General features: G+C 37.8%; 2 protein-coding genes across 6 annotated transcripts in view; both read left to right on the forward strand.

The window, feature by feature from the left end:
• Window positions 1-661: 661 nt before the first annotated feature.
• On the forward strand, window positions 662-10,358 carry spint1a (serine peptidase inhibitor, Kunitz type 1 a). 2 transcript variants are annotated; one of them, XM_067480017.1, is made up of 10 exons: window positions 662-1,411; window positions 1,958-2,115; window positions 2,342-2,483; window positions 4,390-4,557; window positions 5,014-5,061; window positions 7,720-7,848; window positions 7,966-8,016; window positions 8,184-8,354; window positions 9,068-9,127; window positions 9,243-10,358. In XM_067480017.1, exons 1-10 carry the CDS (start codon window positions 1,009-1,011, stop codon window positions 9,428-9,430), a joined length of 1,518 nt encoding a protein of 505 aa, XP_067336118.1. In that variant the 5' UTR covers window positions 662-1,008; the 3' UTR covers window positions 9,431-10,358. The 2 variants fall into 2 exon arrangements, with proteins under 2 accessions (XP_067336118.1, XP_067336119.1); XM_067480018.1 differs by lacking the exons at window positions 7,720-7,848; window positions 7,966-8,016.
• A 3,854-nt stretch (window positions 10,359-14,212) lies between these two features.
• LOC137101338 (pleckstrin homology domain-containing family G member 3) overlaps window positions 14,213-22,357 on the forward strand; it is a 30,429-nt gene continuing 22,284 nt past the window's right edge. For all 4 annotated transcript variants that reach the window (XM_067479638.1, XM_067479639.1, XM_067479640.1 and 1 more), the window contains exons 1-2: window positions 14,213-14,410; window positions 19,470-19,537. In XM_067479638.1, the coding sequence (XP_067335739.1) occupies window positions 19,489-19,537 (49 nt within the window). In that variant the 5' untranslated portion in view covers window positions 14,213-14,410; window positions 19,470-19,488. The remainder of the gene's footprint in view (window positions 14,411-19,469; window positions 19,538-22,357) is intronic.

A 22,357-nucleotide genomic window follows, 5' to 3' on the forward strand; every position in this document is an offset into this window, starting at 1 on the left:
GCTCAGTGTTACCAACAGGTTTTGGTCAGCTTTCTCTTCTTGTTATTGTTATTATTATTATTATTATATCGTTATTATTATTGTTGTTGTTGTTGTTGTTGTCGTCGTTGTCGTTGTTGTCATTATTGTTGTATACCTATTGTTGCATTATTATTAGTAGTAGTATTTTGCATTTAAACTTGGTAATAAGAAATAAACAAGGAAATAATAATAATATCTATTACACATTAGTTTGCCTTTATAACAAAGCCGAAATATTTAGAAATTCCTTTGAACCGAGGCAAACAACGAATAATATTCTCAAAAACATTAACAACAATAAAACTTTTAGCCAGACAAATACAAATTATAAAATTATATTATAATAAAAATAAATAATAATATTTATTAATATACTCAACTAGTATGTATTAACTAGGATTAACTAAGTATTGTGAAATACTTTATCAGTTCATATAAGAGAAAGAAAATAAAAGAATGTAACAAAAACATGTACGATCTGTTTTATGATGTATATGTATGATGTAATAATGATGTATATAATATCTAAGGTAATGTCCTCAGTCCTCAGACAGATGCTTACATTCACACCTCACTCCGTCCTTGCTTTGTTTGGAGGCCTACGAGTCACCCAGAAGGGTGTGGCGAGGGTGGAATTTCACTTCCTGTGTTTCTCAGGTGAGTCACGTAATGTCGTCGATCGCTTAGGTTTCAGTCAAAAGAACAGGTTCTACTCTTCTGTGACTACTTCTCTCAAATGAGTCTGAGTCGGTGGAGGTTTTGGAGCATTTCTGTGTGAACAGCAGGAAGCAAGGAGGAGTCATTTCACGCCTTTGTAGTGAAGGCTGATTGTTTAGAAGAGACAAGGTGTTTTGCCAATTTGCGGCCTAATTACCGCATGTAGACGGTGACTTTTTAAAACAAACAAGTATTTTTTTTAATTCTCTACCGGCTTCACAGGTGATCTGTGGATTTTACCTGTGTGGACATTTTTTTATAAGACTTAAAATGAATTCACTGCTCAAAGGGCAACTCGGAGCGTTTGCACTCTTGCTTTTAATAGTTTTTCTTGACTCCACTAGCAGCCAGGACTGCTTAGCCAAATTCAAGAGCGGTCGGGAGGATTTTATTCTCGACGTGGACGACTCGGTCAAGTACGGAGCTACGTTCCTGTCGTCGCCGAAGTTGAGTCGATATGAAGAGTGTGTGAGCGCCTGCTGCAAAGACCCGAGGTGCAACGTCGCCTTTATGGAGAGAGGAACTTCGGGAGGCTCCGTCAATTCCTGCTTTCTCTTTGATTGTCTGTACAAAAAGAAATACGTCTGTCGCTTTGTTACTAAGCCCAATTACATCAGTTACTTGTTAGACTCTGTTTATGAGGAGTATCTTGCTGTCGAGAGCGGCCCCCCAGGTAAGAACAAAGTTGCCTCAAGCATGGTAAAATACTTGCATGGCAGGAGATTTTAAATGTTCTTATAAACAATTTGTACACTGATCACAGTTTTTCCCTAATGAGAAACTGTGACTAGTGTCCTTCAGTGATGTAGAATGTTGCAGATGAAATATTGACAATAGCAGACAGTTCCTTCAGGGAACTATGCTTTGAAAATCAAAGGAACTGTCACTACTTCATTACATCTTTTTTCGGTCAGTCACTGAGCATCAGGGAAAACTTTTCCCTCCATGTGAGCACAATTATTTATTTGATTTCATTATTTAATTTTTTCAACATTTCAATGGTCTATGTGAAACCACACATTGTAATCAGGCCACATATTTGTGGCAGAAACCTTCAGTGTTGCATGCTCACACACGCCAGCCTATTATGGCCCTACTCCATGGATTCAGATTTCAGTTTCTCATCAGATGCAGCAGTTTTGCCGGTTTATGCTTAAGTTATCACAGAACTTGTGTTTTTATATATGTGAAATACATTAATCGCATGTGGTCACTCCAGATGCATCTGACCGTGCTCCACTGGCCAATGGAGGACCAGACCGGGTAGTACAACCTCATGACACTGTGACTCTAAACGGCTTAGAGAGCAAAGATGATAATGGCATTGTGTCATACCACTGGCAAATGCTCAGTGGAAATCCTTACGCTGTCATTGAAGTGAGTCCATAAACCACATTGCAAACCTTATCTTTATATAATTCTTTCTGGGAGGCCAGTTTGAAATTATGATTAGAATTCTCCAGAAATACTAACAATCCTGCATCTGTGTGTCCAATTTCTTAAATTTCTTACAGTATAATTTTATTTATTTGTTTCTTTGACCTAATTGAAAAAGGTCCTAGCACTCATGTATAGTACTCCATCATTTTGTCATACTCTCCAGAAAGCCAACTTTGAGGACCAGATTATTGTGTCAAATCTGTCATCTGGGGTGTACAAGTTCCAGCTAACCGTCACAGACACCGTTGGCCAGTCAGACTCAACCAAGATTACGATTCTGGTCCTTACTCCTGAGCAGTCTGAGCGTGAGTATCAAGACCTATAAAAGTGCTGGGTGACACCTCATAGTTATCAGATAATATTCATTTAAAACGCCCTGCTTTTTTTCTTTTGCCTGCTTTTTTTCTTTTTTCTTTTGCTGTTTTGTGCACAGACATTTTTTCAAGTATGAAAGGTTGGGGGGTGGAGTAATTGGTTGTTGTAGTTTTGTTGTTTTGTGTACAAATGTAAACTCAGTGACGGCATTTGACAGAAGAAATTACTATTGAGAGTCAATGAGAAACATGAGTCATGCAGTTTTTTCTATTGCATTTTATTGGCCTTAAAGGTTTTGTTCAGAGGAAGTCAACTCATCTGGGCTTATTTTGCATTTGTGAACCAACATGTCAAAGCATGTTCACCTAATTCCTGTCAATTTAATGACGAAATATTGTGGATTTGGAGAGATAAAAGTTCATGCTGTAAGTAGATTAGAGCAGATTCAGCTGTTGTGGCTAGCAAAGAGCTAAAATCTAGAACTGGGTCTTTCTTTGCCACACGAAACTGGTTTGCCAATTATCACAGCAAGTAACAGGTTTTGTCCCTTGTAACACGAGAGAGAAATCAACAGTGAAGCTCAGCACTGCGGTGTTTGGGGCTCCTCAGAAAACGGAAGTGAATGCAGCATTTGTAGTTTTGACTGTTTTACTGCCCTCTTTCTTTCTCTCTCTCTCTCTCTCTCTCTCTCTCTCTCTCTCTCTCCACCCCCAACTCGAAACGAAACCTGTCAGTCCAGTTTCAGCTTGGCTTACACAAACAAAAAGATTGTAGTCACCATTGTGATTCTCTTCAGTAAATATTAAAATCAACCTAAATTGTTAAAATTTCTTTTAAATTTATGTTCTTTAACCTAGTTCTGTGTTTGCCAGTTGCTGGTTTGTTGCTGACTGAAGGACAAGAGAAGACTTAAGTATTCAGTTACCCATTAACAGCTTGATTCCTGAATAGTGTAAGGAATGTGCTTCCATGGAATATGCTTGGGCATGGCAGTGGCTCTATATGACAGTGGTGCCACATTTACACCACCATAGTAACTAGTTTGAATAACAATTCAACTGATTCATGATTAACAATCAGAGATACTAACTCTAGAACACAGCGCTGCAATTGTGGTTTACAGTTCCTTGTTTAATTCTACAGCCATGCCACATTCTTACATGAAATGCATCATCAACCATATGCAGACGACATTTATCAACATGTCTAACCACGCTGTCTATTGAAACACACAGCTTCCTGTATTTGTTGGGTTTTTTTTCTCTGTAGAATAACTAACTCATGTGTAATGTCTGTCTACTCACGAGACAGAAGGAATGAGAAGTTAGCACAAACTACAGTGGATAATGGCCCCAAATTTGGTGTCAGACATAAGGCAGACCCATTTTGGTTAAACTGGTTTACGGATTTGAGACAACAAAAGTGGGGCTTTGTTAAATGTCTAAATTAGTCTTTTTGATGTACTTTAAATTAGTATCACAAAGTACTTCTGAACAAGATGAAGTGCCCTGACAACTTTAATGTAGAGGCAATTTTGGTTAGTGCTCCAGCATTTCTCACCATCAATCAACTGAACTTGCACCACTAATGAAACCATGAATCATTAACTCTCAACATGGACAGAAGTTTAAAAAAAAGTCTACTTGTTTTGATTTATTTTAACATAAAACAGAAACGTATAGTTATGAGTTTAGCTTCTTTCTGTAAATGCTTTTTGCACATGTACATCACATTGCTTGTCTTTTAAAATGAATAATATCCAGTGGTACATAGGTTATTTCCAGTGCATATTATTACTACTATGAGATGACCATTGGTTTTAAGATTATAACCCAATTATAAAAAATTATTAGGAACTGGGAAATGAACATAATGCTTTGTTTTGTGTCTTACCAGACCACTGTATGGCTCCAAAGAAAGTTGGGCCATGCCGCGGTTCTTTTCCTCGATGGCATTACAATGCTGCCTCAGAACAGTGTGAGAAGTTTACATTTGGGGGCTGCAAGGAGAATCTTAACAACTATCTCACCAAGGACGAGTGCAACAATGCCTGCTATGGCTCAGGTAATTGTGCTGTGCTCAAATACATTTAAAATATGTGTGCAATTTATCTTTTACAGCTTTTGTTTGGTGAAAAAGGATACACTTGTTGAAATTTCTCCAGGTTGTGTTTTGCATTTTGCATATTTATCTCAACATTTGTGCTGCTAGAAAATTTAAAATCCCACACAGTATGGCACATTAATGTGATCTGTAATTATCCAACAAGTTTATTCATGGCTTGAAGGTGGCCAATGTAACAGAAATAGCTTGAATGTTAACAATACAGTTTACCATACCAATAGTATGACATTATGACATACTCAGTTTGAAAACATTGATGCCCCTCTTATGGCTCCATGATAAGCACAATGCTGCAGTCAGGACACATTCAGCTTAGTTGAATGTGTCCCCCTGTCTGTGGTGACAGTGTTGTAAAGATGTTTTGGATATTAATTCTATTTTACTCTTTTCTTTCAGAAAAAAAAAGTGGAACTGGTAGAGGGTTGCCAATTTCCAACCCTCAAGGTAGGTTAATTCTGATATTTGCCTGATTTTTAACAAATCAATTTGTGCCCTTTCAGAGTTTAAGGTATATGCTAACTAAGGCAAATCGAATTGATTTCCAATAGAGAAGTCCTGATTTGTTACTAATGTATCTGTATTGATGCTGATGTGGCCATATCTCAAAATATCAGTATTGGCCAAACTAAAGACTATTAAATTCTGCTCCCTATTTATCTTTATTTTGGCTGTATCTTAGAATATGAAGGCTCTGAGTGCTTTTAAAGCATGGATGATCTATGCCTCGTACAAGTCCTTAAACGCCTTCCAAAACATCCTGACAGTGCAATCACTCTACTTCATGTCCACATACAGCAGCCAGTGAGAGGTCCACTTATGATATTAAAGGAAAAAAAAATACCAGATTTCCAGTTTATTGTATAAGATTTGTGGACTTCAGAGAGATGCACTCGGCTTGCTTCTTATTATTAGCTCCATTTACTGGTTCAAAACGTAAAATGTGGTTTCATCTTCAATAATGAACATTCATTTAGTGAAACATTTGTTGATTAGCATCTCTGTAACTCCTAGTTAGTATTGAAATAGTGTGAGAGGAGATGTATTTAAAAACACTGGTACGTGAGGACTAAATTATATTGTAGCATACGGTAATGTCAGTTTCAGAGTCACATTTTGCCAGTTATTCTTTCATTGATATCAATAGTTTAAGCCAATAAACGTAAGTTGTTTTTTTTTTACCTTTTTAAACTAAACTTTAAATTAGTATTTTCTGACATTGAACATTATTTGTAAGGCAATTTAAGTATTTGATTGGAATCCATATTATCCAGATCGGGTTAGGATCCAAAGAAAAAAAGATGAAACAGGATATCCCTAATACGCATCTCTGTAAATACTATATTTAACTAAACTTCTTAGTATTTACTTAAATGATCAGAAATCGGTATGGTGTCAATCCATCACTTATAAAACAACAATAATGTTTCTTATTGAGTTCAGTATTCACTCCTCTTTAGCTCTTTTCATCCTCAGACTAGCTTCCTCTTATCTTGACTGGTCTTTACTGGGACCTGTAGTCCTGAATCTGCTCCTCTGCCTACCTCAAGGTTTTATTCAAGGTTTTGGGGATTTTTATTTGTGTATTTGTTTGGCGTTTTCTCGGGCACTGGTTCCCTCCATGTAGTGTTTCACTTGTGTACTGTAATTAAGCACAATTTTAAGAAGCAAATGTTGGTATTGCGGGGAGATCGTACATGATTTGCAGTAGTGTGGGAGTAATGAATTGCTAACATAATCTGTACTGATTGGTGTAGTTCTATGAGGAGGAGGAGCTGTATTTGGGTAGCAGGCTTAGTAAACCCTTTTTCACAAATGAACTCAAGACATCGCTTGGTCTAAAGTGAGTAGTCAGCACATCCAGCAGAAGAGACAAAATATTCGGCTGCGGGGAATTATGTTTGGTTTACAGCACATGCACCCCCCAAAAAAAGAAAGATGCGTTTGCAGTCAACCTAATAGAAATGTCATCAACATGCCCGTTCACTTGCTTTAATTATTTTTCGTTGAAAAGAGCAAGCTATAAATCCCAATTAAGCAGTAGCCTATTAGTTCAAGATCTTTCTTTATTCTGATTGTTTTTATGACCAATCAGCCAGTGTAAAGACATTAATCTCCTCTCCCATTTATTTAGGCTACAATATAAGACAGTGTGCATTTATCCTTACCTCAGAATAAAATAAAATGTGGATAATAAAACAACTCCCCAGCACTGAAACATTTACTCAACATGAACGTTGGAATCCTTAAAAACATGACACATTGATCTCATTTATCATGATGCATTAATTTCATAGTTATCTTATTTTGGAGAATATGGAAATATAATAAGTGGCTGCTTGTATTGCAGTCGCAGAAACTTGAAGCTAAAAAATAAAAAGTGGACAAAATGTTTAAAAGTAGTTTTGGAATCATTACTGTATATAATATCTGAACCTGTTTTATCAGCATTTTAACCTCAATGCTTTGTCCTCTGTACCATTACTTTTATTGGGTCATACTGATGTTCCTGATGTTGAATAATTATAGGTCTATATCTTGTGTTTAGATTAAATTTTTCTCGCTGTCCCAGTCCTATTGTAGATGAGTAAGTAGGTCAAGCATTTTATTGACTTCAGAGGAAATCCAAGCGGACTGTGAGCATTGACTACAAACTAAATTATAAAAGGACATTTAATAATGTTAATTCATCAAGTTTTTACCTTTCACTACAGTTAATTGTTAACAAGATAAGGTTTATCTATATTAATGGAGCACATTATTTTTGGCTTTTCAGAAATAAAATGTCAACTCTGCTCTTGATTTAGTCTTGCCTGGGTAAATCATAGTATCATAGCTCCATTTATGATGGAGCTGGGACACTATGATTTAATGTTTGAATTTTCTGTTTAAAGATGAGCAGGTAATGTCAGTGGGTTTTTAGTGGGTAAGAAAACAGCAGGAATGGAATTAAAGGGTAAAATTATGTACTGTAAGAATAAGTCCCGTAAAGCCACGGAGAGCTGCAGATATGGGTAATAAGCAACCTGTCATACATTATATATATTTAAGCAACATTTGTGTTGCACTACAAGTAACATTTTTACTTGTGTATGTGTGCCACAGAAAAATGTGGTGCTCCGTGTACCCCAGAGCAGTTCTCCTGTGCAAACGGTTGCTGTTTGGATCCAGGCTTGGATTGTGATGCCTCCCGGCAGTGTAGCGACGGCTCTGATGAGCAGAAATGCGATGAGCGTGAGCAATGACTACAATTTAAGCTTCATTGTTCTTACAGGCAATTTAAAAGCACAAATGATAAAGAAAGACGTGCTAACTTAAATTGTGTGTTATGTCCTATTATGTGCCTGTTAGTCACTGACGTGTTTGAGGTTCTGCTGCAGATTCCAGTCGATGAACAAAAAGGTTATTTTAACTTTTTTTTTGTTTGTTGGTTTGTTTGTTTTTAGATTTGTGACTTCCAAACTGGCCGTTATGCTGTTTTTTGCCATTCTTACTAAATGTACATCATTCTAGCAGTCATTGAACCACCTGCAATCTCACCCTAGATGTTACAATATTATCATTCACAGTGCGCTGCACACAGACTCCTGACACAGGAACCTGCAGGGACAGTTTCACTAAGTGGTACTACAGCCCCAGAAAACAGGATTGCTTCCGCTTCAACTATGGTGGCTGCCAAGGAAATGAGAACAGATTTGACTCGAAGGAGTCCTGTATGATTTTTTGCCGTGGAGTGACAGGTGGGTTGTTAATAATTATAAGCAGATATTTCAGCATCAGAATTGCAGAATACCACATATGCCAGATTTCTCTCTCCTATATAGGAAAGAAGCCTTTCAAGACATGGGGATGATTAAAAATGTCCTACATTTTAGAACCAGTCTTGTGTGGGTGTGTGGATTATTGTCATATCTGCTTTCTAATCATATTTTCTCCTGTGTAGGTACTTCACCGATATCAAAAAGTTATGCTACACAGTTTTTTTTGGCATAGGAAATATACATGCAAAGAGGAGGAGGGTTGCATGTAGTGATTTACAGTAATCCTTCAGACTCTGATGCTTCTCAATTCTTGAGAGACAGAATGAGAATGTTTAGTCACAGTAGGGCTTCTGTTTTAATCATGTAGCTCCTACAAACACCCAGTGGGTGCCAACAGCACACAGACGTTACAGACTAACAGGTGAACATTTAGCAGCTAAGGAGCCAGATATTTTTCCCCACACGAGTTAGTGGAATTCAAAATATAGCAAGAGTGGATATTGGGTCTACATCCATCAGGTGAATACAACTCAAAATGACTGTTAGGGTTGTTGTATGACTTCTGGATGTAATAAATATGCAGCAGTTTGCTTACATTTCCCTTCTGATAATGAATGCAAATTAGTGTTTGAAGTCATTATTGTACAATATTTATGTTGCATAATATTTTGAATATATATCACTTTTTTCAGAAAAGGACGTGTATATAATACAAGGGCAGATTGAACGCAGTGTGTCTGCTGACAAGACAGGTATATTACCCTTCGTTATTTTTACTTGTTCTAACAATGAGTTTTTGATCGTCAATATTGGTGTTAAAGCCTTATTTAACTCTAGTGTCAAATTCTATACCAATTTATTCAACAGGTGTTATAGTGATAGCTGCCCTCCTGGGTGTAGCTATTGCAGTTTTACTAGGTATCCTGATGTACTGCCTGATGAAGGGAAAGAAGAAGTCTTCACAACACCGCAGTGTGCCTGCCAACACCGCCCAGTTCACCTCGTTAGAGGACAAAGAACGTCTGGTATACAACAGAACCACCAAGCCCATCTGACTACTCAGCTGTCATTTCTGACCCGTATTCCTGAAGGTAAATGACACAGGTTGCTGGAGCTATGCCATAAACAGAGCGAGTGATGGGAGGAAATGTCAGTTGCATAAGGTTGAATTTTCGAGGATCTGTTTTACTTTTGTCAATATATGGAAATGCTATTAAGGGTGAGGTACACAGGAGTTAGAATGTCTCTATTGATGAAATGTGATGTTTAATTATTTGACTTTTAGACTTTGTTTTAATGCAGTGGCTTTGTTTAATGCGTTGTTGGACAACTGTTTGTACTCAGGTTAAAGGGGAGGCACTTTCATTAGATTACCACAGGATATTATAATCATTGTTCCACTTGGATCATGCTAAAACTATACAATATATTGTACATTTCTGCCTTTTCTTCCATAATATGAACTGATCGTAATGACTAATCAAACAAAATCATAAAACTACTTTAATGTCAGAATCTTAAGTTGTCAGTAGGTCCATACTGGTCTGTTACTTCAAAGAGTCTAGATTATTTTACGTTACCCAAAACTGGCCTCTTTTGTGGCCAGCTAAAATTACATTATCATCCCCTTTTTATCCCAAAAGTCCCACCCTGCCAGTTCTTTCGATTTGTAAGCTGCACATTTATCTCTTTTTTTTTTTCTTTTCATTGTTACATACTCTGTTGGGTTGCCCATACACGATTAATGTTGTACATAATTTCACAATTTTGACTATTTAATCTAATGGTTATTTTGTCGATAATTTTCTAGTATTTCTTTTTAAAACAAGCATATATTAAATAATGCTGTTAGTAGCTTATATTCAAATGTATTAATGATATTCAATATTTTAAATCTTTGAAGTACGTGTAAATATGGCCTGATTCAGGTTTCTGTAAAACTCGGAGTAAGATGTGAATTCTAAATAAAAGTAAGTCAAAATATCCGTGTGTGAAACTCTCTTAGAATTTCTGTAGGTTTGTAATATTACAATTCTGTTAAATTATATATTGCTATTATACAGTATGTAGTTAGAGTAATTAAATGAACCACTGATATTTGCTATCTGACACTAATGAATACATGGTCTCACCCAATATATTACATGTGTGTGTTTGGGGGGGTAACAAAATAATTAGTTTATGTTTTGTTAAGTAGAAAGCAGTGCGAGCTTATATGCAACAGGAGCTGATGACGAAGTAGCATGGAAAGAAGCACAAACAGAAGGTTAAGGGATTACTCTGTATGCTAAGTTTGAATTTAAGTGTGTGTGTGTGAATTTTGCTTCACAGAATTATTGGGAACTGAGTTAATCATAAAGCAAGGTCTGATAAGATCTGCAACAGCAGACTGTTCTGTGAGAAATAGAAATTGATTTTATACTAAATCCTGTTATGTACCGCTTAAGTTCGGAAGATGTAACCTTGACCTCAGATTCAGTGACAAATCAGGATATTTAACAGAATACAACAGAATTTAACCCATGTAAACCTAATACTCCCCCTGCAGTATTGTATTATGTTATTTTAACAACAATAGAACATAAGAACATTCCTTGGATTATGTTCTGCCCTGCTTGATTTCCTTAGCACTTCAGCATCTGATGTGTTTTTTATTGTTGATCATGTGAATAAAGCTACATTGTCAGCTCTTCCGGATGCTAGATTAAGAACGATATCATTCAACCCTGAGTGTTACATAAACAGTGGGCTCTATTACTGCTTTTTATCAGCAGATGGCGACCTAAGTTTGTTAGATGTTTGTCTCAACAGCGTTTGCAGCCAGTTCACATTAAAAATTCCTATATCAACTCAATGTTGGTAAGCTTTCACTGGTATAACAGAGCTCTTCACAACACCGCAGTGTGCCTGCCAACACCGCCCAGTTCACCTCGTTAGAGGACAAAGAACGTCTGATATACAACAGTACCACCAAGCCCATCTGACTACTCAGCTGTCATTTTTGACCCGTATTCCTGAAGGTAAATGACACAGGTTGCTGGAACTATGCCATAAACAGAGCGAGTGATGGGAGGAAATGTCAGTTGCATAATGTTGAATGTTTGAGGATCTGTTTTACTTTTGTCAATATATGGAAATGCTTTTAAGGGTGAGGTACACAGGAGTTAGAATGTCTCTATTGATTAAATGTGATGTTTAATTATTTGACTTTCAGACTTTGTTTTAATGCAGTGGCTTTGTTTAATGCGTTTTTGGACAACTGTTTGTACTCAGGTTAAAGGGGAGGCACTTTCATTATTGTTGTCATTGTTCCACTTGGATCATGCTAAAACTATACAGTATATTGTACATTTCTGCCTTTGCTTCCATAATATGAACTGATCGTAATGACTAATCAAAAAATCATAAAACTACTTTAATGTCAGAATCTTAAGTTGTCAGTAGGTCCATACTGGTCTGTTACTTCAAAGAGTCTAGATTATTTTACGTTACCAAAAACTGGCCTCTTTTGTGGCCAGCTAAAATCACATTATCATCCCTTGTTTATCCCAAAAGTCCCACCCTGCCAGTTCTTTCGATTTGTAAGCTGTACATGTATCTCTTTTTGTTTTCTTTTCATTGTTACATACTCTGTTGGGTTGACCATACACGATTAATGTTGCGCATAATTTCACAATTTTGACTATTTAATGGTTATTTTGTCAATAATTTTCAAGTATTTCTTTTTAAAACAAGCGTATATTAAATAATGCTGTTAGTAGCTTATATTGATATGTATTAATGATATTCAATATTTTAAATCTTTGAAGTACCTGTAAATATGGCCTGATTCAGGTTTCTGTAAAACTCGGAGTAAGATGTGAACTCTAAATAAAAGTAAGTCAAAATATCCGTGTGTGAAACTCTCTTAGAAATTCTGTAGGTTTGTAATAATACAATTCTGTTAAATTGTATATTGCTATTATACAGTATGTAGTTAGAGAAATTAAATGAACCACTGATATTTGCTATCTAAAACTAATGAATACATGGTCTCACCCAATATATTACGTGTGTGTGTTTGGGGGGGTAACAGAATAATTATAGTTTTTGTTTTGGTAAGTAGAAAGCAGTGCGAGCTTATATGCAACAGGGGCTGCTGAGGAAGTAGCATGAGGGGAAGCACAAACAGAAGGTTAAGGGATTGCTCCGTATGCTAATTTGGAATTTAAGTGTGTGTGAATTTTGCTTCAAAGAATTATTGGGAACTGAGTCAATCATGAAGCAAGGTCTGATAAGATCTGCAACAGCAGACTGACTGTTCTGTGAGAAATAGAAATGGTATGTGCTCATGTAAAAAACAAAAAGTGAGACAAAGTTAAGTGAGCATTCAGGAAGACACCTCTGTATATGTCTTGTTGAAGCAAGAAATTGTTGTTGTGAGTAAAAATATAATAGACCCTCTGGTTCCTGTCAAAGTCCTCTTTCAGTGGTGTTTCCAGACAGCCTGAAACAGCTTTTGCCACATTTGGTCTGAAACTGGTCTGTCTGTAAACATTCTGTGACAAATGGCACGCCACACGAGATCAGCACACAATAACTGCTACTTCCCTCTTCCAAGTATTATTCAATTTTAATCTTAGGATATGCAAGAAAGAGGTGACTTGGTCTATTGTCATCTACACAGTGTTGCATCAAATTAATCCCTGCTTTTAAATGAATTATCAAAGGAATGTTTAAAATGATTAAATATATATGAGACATAGAAATTGATTTCATACTAAATCCTGTTATGTACCTCTTATGTTTGGTAGATGTAACCTTGACGTCAGATTCTTGATTTCCTTAGCACTTCAGCATCTGATGTGTTTTTTATTGTTGATCATGTGAATAAAGCTACATTGTCAGCTCTTCCGGATGCTAGATTAAGAACGATATCATTCAACCCTGAGTGTTACATAAACAGTGGGCTCTATTGCTGCTTTTTATCAGCAGATGGCGACTTTTGCCTTTAGATGTTTGTCTCAGCAGCGTTTGCAGCCAGTTCAGATTTCAAATTCCTATATCAACTCAATGTTGGTAAGCTCTCACTGGTATAACAGATCTCTTTCTATGCAAAATGATCACAATAAATTATGCGACTACATTATACTGCTCTAAATTAAGTCTACTACACCCGTGTATGACACTGACAGTTACATTTTGACATTGTGTTAACTCTTAACTCAGTACAGTCCTTAAGCATTCTGTGTATATGGGGATTTTGAGGTAATCTCCAAAAGAAAAGGGGATCGTTTAAGCCTCTGTTTATCGGCCACACATAAATTAGCACCCACCCAAAAGATTCACTTAAGCTAGTCTTTGTGAAGCCCCCATTCTGCTGACCTGACCCTCATAAATGTAATTGGCAGGGTTACAATTTATAATGTCTATTCACAAGGTAATCACTGGTTTGCAGTAATTTTATTGAAAAATAACTAACTTTCTTTTTGTTTAAAACCTTCTCCCACTTAAAAAAAATTACCAAACTATGCAGACCAGATGTTTAGATGTGGGATCTCACCGGCACTCGCCAAATACTCGCTGGCCAGTCAAAAACATTTGGTACTTTCTTTGCATTCACCTACTCCTCGTAAAGTTGAGACTCTTGACATGGGTGGCTTTCAAATATGTTTCTGTTTATCTCCCAATAAGTTTGATCAAAAATGGAAACACAGCTTTAAAGTTTATTGATGCATTCTGAAGTAACTGTTCATATGTTTGTTTTGGAAATGAGAAATCCACATTCTTGTCGTCGCGTTCATTTGCGAAAAGTATCACTTGCTATCTTCCCGGCAGATGTTGAATGCAACGCTTGTTCTTCGACGGGGGTGTGTGGTAGTGGGACGCAGTGAGGCCTGATGACCAGTGCTGGTATGTGTGTGTCTGATCTACAAGCGCTTTTAATCATGTGAAAAGAAGAAACCAACGAACTAAGGTCAAACGTCAACAAGAAACGACCGAGAAAAAATTCGCCAAGGACAAGAGTCGTGGGAGGGAGGATTTTGTCCATTTCGGTATGACAACTGTAACAAATCTTAGCTAAGTTACTTTCCGCAACCTTATCGTCAACTTCAATAACAGTCCTCCTACATGTCAAAGCGGCGTCTTCTCTATTGTTGTATTGTTGATATTCAAAGTGTGTTTGAGGGCTTATAATAAACATTGAAGATTTTGCCAGCTTTGTCTTGCGCTTCTAAAATATCCCTGACGCATGGGGTAAACTGTACCTGCCTGCAATTGCTCAATTTCAGCAAAACGTTCTACAGTTATAAACTCTAAAAGGTTACGAAACATCTGCAAGCGCGTAGCCTTTTTTGCTCATTAATTCAGCCAAGAAACTTTAGGGTTGTGTAGTCCTGTAAAACACTGAACGCACCGCATTTGAAATGCTTTTCTCATAACATTTCACAGCGTAAGAGCTGCAAGGTCTGGTGGGGGCAGGAGTTTCAGTCAGATAAGTTGTGTTTGTCTTTGAAACAAAATGCTCTCAGTTGGGCGAACTTTGATCAGCTGCGCGTATTTTTTCTTTTCACTTTAGCACTGATGTCAGACTTGTTCTGTGTGAAAAACTAACATCCATGATATAGCTGAATCATTTGCCGTTTCCTCTTTTCCTGCATATCATTTACACCCTGTGGTGCCCATACTTGGGCCTAGAAAAGCTAATTGTTTTTTCTAATGAGCACCCCATTGAGACACAGGGGGTGTTTTAAAATGCAGGCTGATCAGTGTCTCTCACCACCAGCTGTTGAATAAGAATGGGACAAAATCAATCAGTTACCAGTAAAAGTTCTATATTCTTCCCCTTTGACCTCAATTGACACATCAGCCAATAATGTCTCAACTTCATTTCAGATAAATGTTGCCTCGCTGAGATGAACAGCACTCTCTTCTAGGTGGTCCAGACAGGAAACTGCCTAAGTGTGTCTCAGATCTCAGAGTTGGCAGTTGATTCTTTCCTCCCAAGTGTTGGTATGCTGCAGATGTGATAAAATAACAAGAGCTGCAGAGTCCAGAGGTGGTTCCTGTAAAATAGTCCCTTAAAATTTTCATAAGCTGCATATAAGCTTCTCATAATTAACCCTGTTTGTTATTCACTTGTTCAACACTTCTTTTGACATACCTAAATCTCACAAGACTAGAAAGGTTCAGTTTTGCAAGTTACATCTGGGATGACATAGTGAGAGTTAAAAGTCAATTTAAATGAAGTGCAACACAGTTGTGTGTGTGAGTGTTTGCCATAAGTGATCTAACATTGGAGTTTCTGTTTTTGTTGTTGTTATAATGTTGGCAAGCCCCCTTAAAGTCGCAATGGAACTGTCTGCCTGCAGATGTCGTGTAATGAGCTTTTAAATGGGCACGCTGCAATTTTAAGACTTGCAGTATTATTTGCCCTGTAGCCCTCCGTTTTGCCTTACAATGAGACATTATGGAGGACTACTCGCCCTCTGATTGTTTACCATATATAATTTTAAAGAACTGGAAAGCTTCACTTGTCATTTCCCAGTAAAGGTGGTACATGCCAACTTTACTTGCCAGGTACGCATTTTGTGGTTATAGGTCATTGGTGGTGAGGTAAAAATTGCTATATCTCTATTTTCAGCACAGCAGGGAATGATTATTCAAAGATTAAGGGATATTTTGGTCAGGCTGTTCTTGCGCCATATGGGCAAAACTCCTCAGTGTGCACCATGGGTATTCATCGGAATGGATCACTTAGTGCCACATCTAAGCAACGTGCTCAAAATGCAGTGAACTAAAATAAAAACTCATATGTTCTGTGTCTGCGGGAAGTCATGGGTTAGAGCACCGCCTTTGTAGGAGCTGTGGATTTGATTTAGGTGAAGAGGGAATGTCAGGATCTATTGTTTTCCCCAGTGAATGAAAAGCTGTTAGTCTCTTAAGACCTCTGTATGAGGGGACAAACTGCAGAAGTAATGTGGGAAAGAGGGCACTAACATAGAGGCTGATTGTCGGGGTATTTTCTGTTGCAGAAAGACAGAATAACAGGGTAAGAGAGAGGTCATGCAAGATAAAAGTGTCACCAGTGCTGAAATAATAAAGACCCCCTGTCTCAGTAAGATTGTAGAACCGCTTTGCCAATCTTTTTTTTTTCTTCTGTATGTAACCATTTGTCCTGATGGATGGTGTCCAATCCACATCCCATGGAGTTGGACGGTGTTAGAACATTTAATGAATGCAATTTGATGCATTTGATGTCTGTGGATCTGTAATCCTCGGATGATCTTTTTCTCTTCTTCTCCCATTAACATGTGGAAATGTACATTTTTTAAATTGTCATCCACAGAGTTATTAAGCTCTTCTTTTGTGTTCAGTAACTGGATCAAAATCTGTTGTGTGAATAAATTATTGGCATTGGTGGAATGGAGTTTTCTTTACATAACTGCAATCACGACACCTAATCATTTAAATGTAAATACACTCCATTAATTGGCCTTCATCACGGTGTTTGAGTATGACATTCTGACATCAGTGATTTGTCTTTTGCCCCTGTAATGTCTTGGCAACAGACGGACAGAAAGCCAATAGCAACAACAGAAGTCTTCTTTTTCCCTCTCTTCCTCTGTAGACATGTTGGTTTCAGTTCTCTCATGACCTTAACAGACTGTCAATGTTGAAAAGTGCTTAAGATAGTCATCACTCCTTGACCCCCACAGTTCCCTCCCAAGGCCCCTTTCCTTTAAATTAGCAAGGTGTATGATTGTTTGAATATTGTCAAACAGTGAACTTTTTAACAAATTTGTAGTGATGACTTACAATAAATTTGCTCTTTCTTTGCATTAGGGCTGTGTCTTGGCCAACTTCTGTCCTCTTTAATCATCTATTTGTTGTGTTTTTAAAAAAGAAATTCAGACTTCGACTGCCTGTATCAGTGTAAAGCCTAGCTGCTTGAGGAACAAGGAAGTTTATCAGCCCATCTGAAGAAGTGATCCAATCTAGGTCTTTCTTTTAATAACCATCAGATTGGCTCTTGCAGCATCTGTCTTCAATTAAGAGGCAAGTTGCAGATTCCTATGTGGGAGGTTCATGCTGCGGGTAACGCAGTCATCAGCTGTGGGAACCAAAAGCTCTCCATTTGTGTGAAATGGCAATGCATTCAGACACAGGTGGTCAGCCTGGGAGAAATTTTAGCCTGTATGCAGTGTTTTCTTAAGGATTTGAAATGTGTCCATGCCCCCTCCATAGTAAAAAAAGGATTTGGAATTGCCATTTGCCAGCAGACAGAACGTGAAAGTTAATGAGTTACGTTTTTGGATTCTGTCCAGATGTGTTAAAATAATGGGTGGCAGTGTTTCACCATGTCCTGTTAGACAGTTTCATACATTTTACTTTCCCCACCCAAACTAAAATTCTACACTGACAGAAATCCCTTGATAAGACATTGAATAAACATTTTAATACCTAGACATACTTAGTATATCTTGGTTCCCCCCTGCCCCCACATTATTCCTAGTCTAGCCTCTCAATGAGCAAAGACAGATTAACATTGTTTTTTTTGTTTTTTTAAAGCAGGCTTAGTTCAGGGGTCATTGTAGTTGGCATTATTAGCAGATTTTATTAGTTCACTCTTTACTGAGACAAACAAAAAGCCCGGCTCTCAACATGAATACCACTTCTGCAGGTTCTGCAAACTAACCAGCCTCTTGAAAATCAATTGGCTAAGCTAGGTCAAAGACTGTTTGAGAAGGCTTCATTCTAGAAGAGTGCTACATTGTCTGAGTAAAAATGAGCACGTCTTATAGCATTTGTTATCCTTTTCGCCGTAATTTCTAAAAGCAATTAACTTGCATTTTCCCGTAAGATGAACAAAATAGTTTCTTAATTAATTAAAAAGCTTTACTTGAGTCCAAGCTGAAGCAGCAGAGACTCTGCACTGAATCAGTGATCTTTATGCATGGCTCCAGCTCTGTGACTTTTCTGTTTGCATTCCTGCACAGTTAATTGGTGACCCTCTTGGCAGTGGATTCAGTTTTTCCTAGGCTGGTCTCCCTGTCAGCTTGGCACAGTAGCCAGCAAAAGCACTAAGAACAATGCCCATTCTAATGCCTGAAGAATTCCTGCTCCTCGGTTCTAGATGATTCAAGAATGTAATTTTTACAACACCAGAGGCTCTCCAGGAATCACAAGGAGACACGTTCTCATGCTGAGTCTTTTATGTTGATTTGCTGTAAGGAACTAGAAAGGCAGTGATGTGAGAAACTGGCAACAGAGTGGCTCAGAGGGGACACATCTCATCATTAACTAGACCACAGCCTGGCATAGGGGATTAGAAGAATACATGCCCTAGGGGGTGAACCTGTAATCTCACTGGATGATTACACTGATAATGAGACTTGTTTTGATGTGGTAAAGATCACCTACCAGACAGATTTATACAAACAAGGCAATTTTAAACAAACGTAATTGTTTGTGGTGAGCTCACCACTTTTATACTTTTATAATTTTATCTAGCTTGGATTTCCATTTATGCATTATTCATTATTTGAAATGATGTCTTTGAGGTCCATCTGGCAGCCATAAAGCTTTTCATTTGCTTTAACAATTACTTGGTGAAACATTTTTTACACGCCCGCTATTGTTAAGTTACATCATTGGTTATTTGGTGCTGATTAGATCAACTGCTTTCGGCCTGTCCCTTCAGGGCATTTCCGCACGTTGATTTTTATCCAGGCTCAGGACTGGCCCTTGGTGGCTGGGCGGGGCCACACCTGGCTTGGCGGGATTCGACCGCACAGCCCTCTGCATTCCAACCACTGATACACCAGGCCCCCTTTATGAGCTCAAATCACAGTCGCCACTACCTACTACTACTCAACCGCAGCTTCATTATATATTACCAAATGGATGGCAATAGCCGACGCAGGGCAATAACCAGAGGAATGAAAAGAATTTCCCTTTTTGTTTAAGGCCTGATTAAAGTATAGCTAGTTTGCTATCAGTGGGCCAAGTCAGTATGTGAAAGAGTTGCATGACAAATGATTAAAGAAATCTATTGTTGGCCTTGAAATAAAGTTCCTGGGCTAATTTTGACCCTACATGTTCTTTTATCAGGTCCAGAGGCCTCAGTGCCATGCCAGAGGAGTCCCATTCTGCTCTCCACCAGGGCCCAATGGGGGAAGGTAAGATCAGTGCATTTATATTTTGTACGAAGCAGGCTCAGGTAATAGCTGCCTATGAATGGACCAGTCTTAAATGGTTACCCGGGACACTGTACTGTTCAGCAGAAATGAATGGAAATATTTTAGAAATGGAAGAATAGAGGAAAGGTAGAGTCTTTGAGTGGCAGAGCTGTGACAGCAATGAGCAATGAGCTCTCCTCCTACAGACCTGGCTGGCTGAGAGACTTTTTGTGTGGCTATGGAGCTCAGCCAAACCCCTTCATACAGCTGAAACCCCTGAACGTTTGAACACCAAACCAGAATGTGTCAGAATGACAGACAGCCAAGATGGTTAGTCTAGCCAGTGGTGCTGACCTTGTATACAGGGGGCAATTCAAATTACATATTATTTTAGTGTTTACTATCTGCAGTCTACGACATTGACACAACTCCTCTTTGTATTTGTTTGCCTTCTCTGTCAACTCAACCCCCCAACTGCCACTTCACCTCCACTCTTTTCTACTGAACACATTTGGCACTGGGCTTCCACTTGGCTGGAGAATACAAATGTGTCAATGGTTCCCTTTTTCCTGTCCCTTTCCTTCAGCCTTGGCTAGAAAAGGCTTTTGGCTCTGAGAAAAGTGTGCTGCCCTCGTGAAAATTTGTGTCTCTCATTTCCTCAAAAGGCCACTCTGCATTGATGAGAAATTATTACAGCTAAGCTGAAAGGACAAAAAAAAATAATAATAATAATAATTTTGCAGCTCGTATGTGTAGTACAAAATCACCTTGGGGAGACAGAGCGCCTACTTGCAGCTGAAACATTTTCAGACCCATTTGTTTGTGAAGCAGTAGGGGTTTAAGTGTGACTGACTTGGCTTTCTTGCTGTAGATGGTTGGATGGTAATTAAGGGGCAGTTCTCCTGGTAATGCACATGCATATGTCTGAAGTGATGATTGGATGTGGTTAACAGGCAGGAGGAATGCACACAGGAATGAAAGTAAGTGCCCTGTCTGGTCATGTTAAACAATAAAATGGTTGTGGTTACCATCCAGCACTAATTCCTCTAAAAGGTCTAAAATTTTCAAGTAAAATGGATCTTTGTTGTTTTACCACCAGTGTGGCTTGCTTCACACCATGCATTATAAGATTAAACTAACATAAAAAAGTTAGTTTCAGCTGTTAAAAGCATTTTTCTTTATTCTGCACTTTGAATTATTTTCCTAACCCAACTGGATGAATGGAACCTACCTAAGACTTTATAATTTCCATAAAAGTTAACTTTTCATCACTATTGTGGAACATGGACCTACATAATTAGTCCTCCACGTAATGTATGTGAAACATTTAATAAGCTAATGTACTTCTGGACTATTGATCTAATGACAGTGGTTCTTGTATGGCATCAACAGACCTGAGGCAGCATGAAGCAGCTCTCTCAAAGATAAGGGTTCCCTCTGACCTACTTAGGCAAAGGCAGGAATGTAGCTGTGTGTGCAGAATGTACAGCTTTAAAGGGGTTTTGGGGGATGGACAGATCATTTCCATTCATTGCAGCTTTTCCAGACCAGTGGGCATAGGGTTGTGTACATAGATAAATGATGGTAGGCCTGAGTTAGGACTTGTTGATGGAGCTCCTGGACTGGGATTCTTTCTCTGCTTAATTGCATGTAGCGTTAATCACAGGCAGCCTCAGATGAGTCGGCAGCAACTCCTGTTCAATAAAGACTTGAAGTTGTGCACTGACACTACTGGCGGTTCCTTATCATACATGTACTCAGCATCTTACTAGTGTTGCATACAAGTCAAGTCAATCAAACATACTTGCTATTGTAATATAATTTGTATAGATCTGCATTCACTGAATTTGATTTTATTGTTTGGCCTAGACTTCCTTCCTTTCACAACATAATTTATTTTAATGTAAGTTATTTTACAGCCTGGTACAATAGAATTCGTCCAATAGCAGTCTTCTGGTGGATTATCCACATTAGTTACAGCCTCTCTGCTTTGAGTGTTCCTGTTACATGGCCTCTTCGGTTGACGTTTTTCAAGCATGTATGCAGAGCTTTCAAATGTTTAACCTAAACTGCTGTGATGCTAAAACCAATTTAAGTTAAGTGTAGGTGTCAAAAAGACCTAAAAAAAACAGCATCACGACCTGTATAACAATGCATGAGATAACATTTTGAGATTTTTATTTTGATAATATTTCAGGGTTCATTCACAATTTCATACTTTTTGTAGTTGAATTCAACAGATGTTAAATTTGAAACATTGACAGTCATCAACAATATGATTTTTTTTTTGTTGTGTTAATAAAAGACTGAGTTGCTCTGAGTTGTACTTTGCATTTTCAAACCACTTGATTAAATAATGCATAAGTGCAGCACTGTCACTTAATATGGTTGAATTAACTGTCTCAATAAAAATACATCAATGGCTGCGTTGTAACGTATTGCTTAGAGTAGTCAACTGATGTTTTCAGTGTGTTACAGTATGCTGCTTGTTGTGTGCTAACAATATAATGACATGTTGACATGAATCTCATTCATCTTTATCCATCAACATGTTCCCTTTTAATAGTGGCTACAAAATAAATTATAAGAATTATCAAGTTTTACCCTTTGATTTTTACACCACATATGCTGTTACCATTTCATTTTATCCTGAAGGTTTGATTTGGACTGACTACGTGATCCGCCTATACCATTTCTTTGAAATCTAGTAAGTTATTTTATTTCAGGTTATGAAAATGTTAAAAAAAACAACAGCTTTTTGTTCATTTGGATTTTACTGTACAAAAATAGCCCTGATGTGAAGTAATTAAGGGGATTCTC

This window comes from Channa argus, chromosome 16, assembly GCF_033026475.1.
Source record: "Channa argus isolate prfri chromosome 16, Channa argus male v1.0, whole genome shotgun sequence".
In the NCBI taxonomy this organism is placed as follows: domain Eukaryota; kingdom Metazoa; phylum Chordata; class Actinopteri; order Anabantiformes; family Channidae; genus Channa; species Channa argus.

Bases quoted from the DNA above. Each gene is read 5' to 3' on its own strand.
- spint1a (XM_067480017.1), top strand. From the start codon at position 1,009: ATGAATTCACTGCTCAAAGGGCAACTCGGAGCGTTTGCACTCTTGCTT. The intron at 2,484-4,389 runs GTGAGTATCAAG...GTGTCTTACCAG, and splicing joins TACTCCTGAGCAGTCTGAGC to ACCACTGTATGGCTCCAAAG. The intron at 4,558-5,013 runs GTAATTGTGCTG...CTTTTCTTTCAG, and splicing joins CAATGCCTGCTATGGCTCAG to AAAAAAAAAGTGGAACTGGT.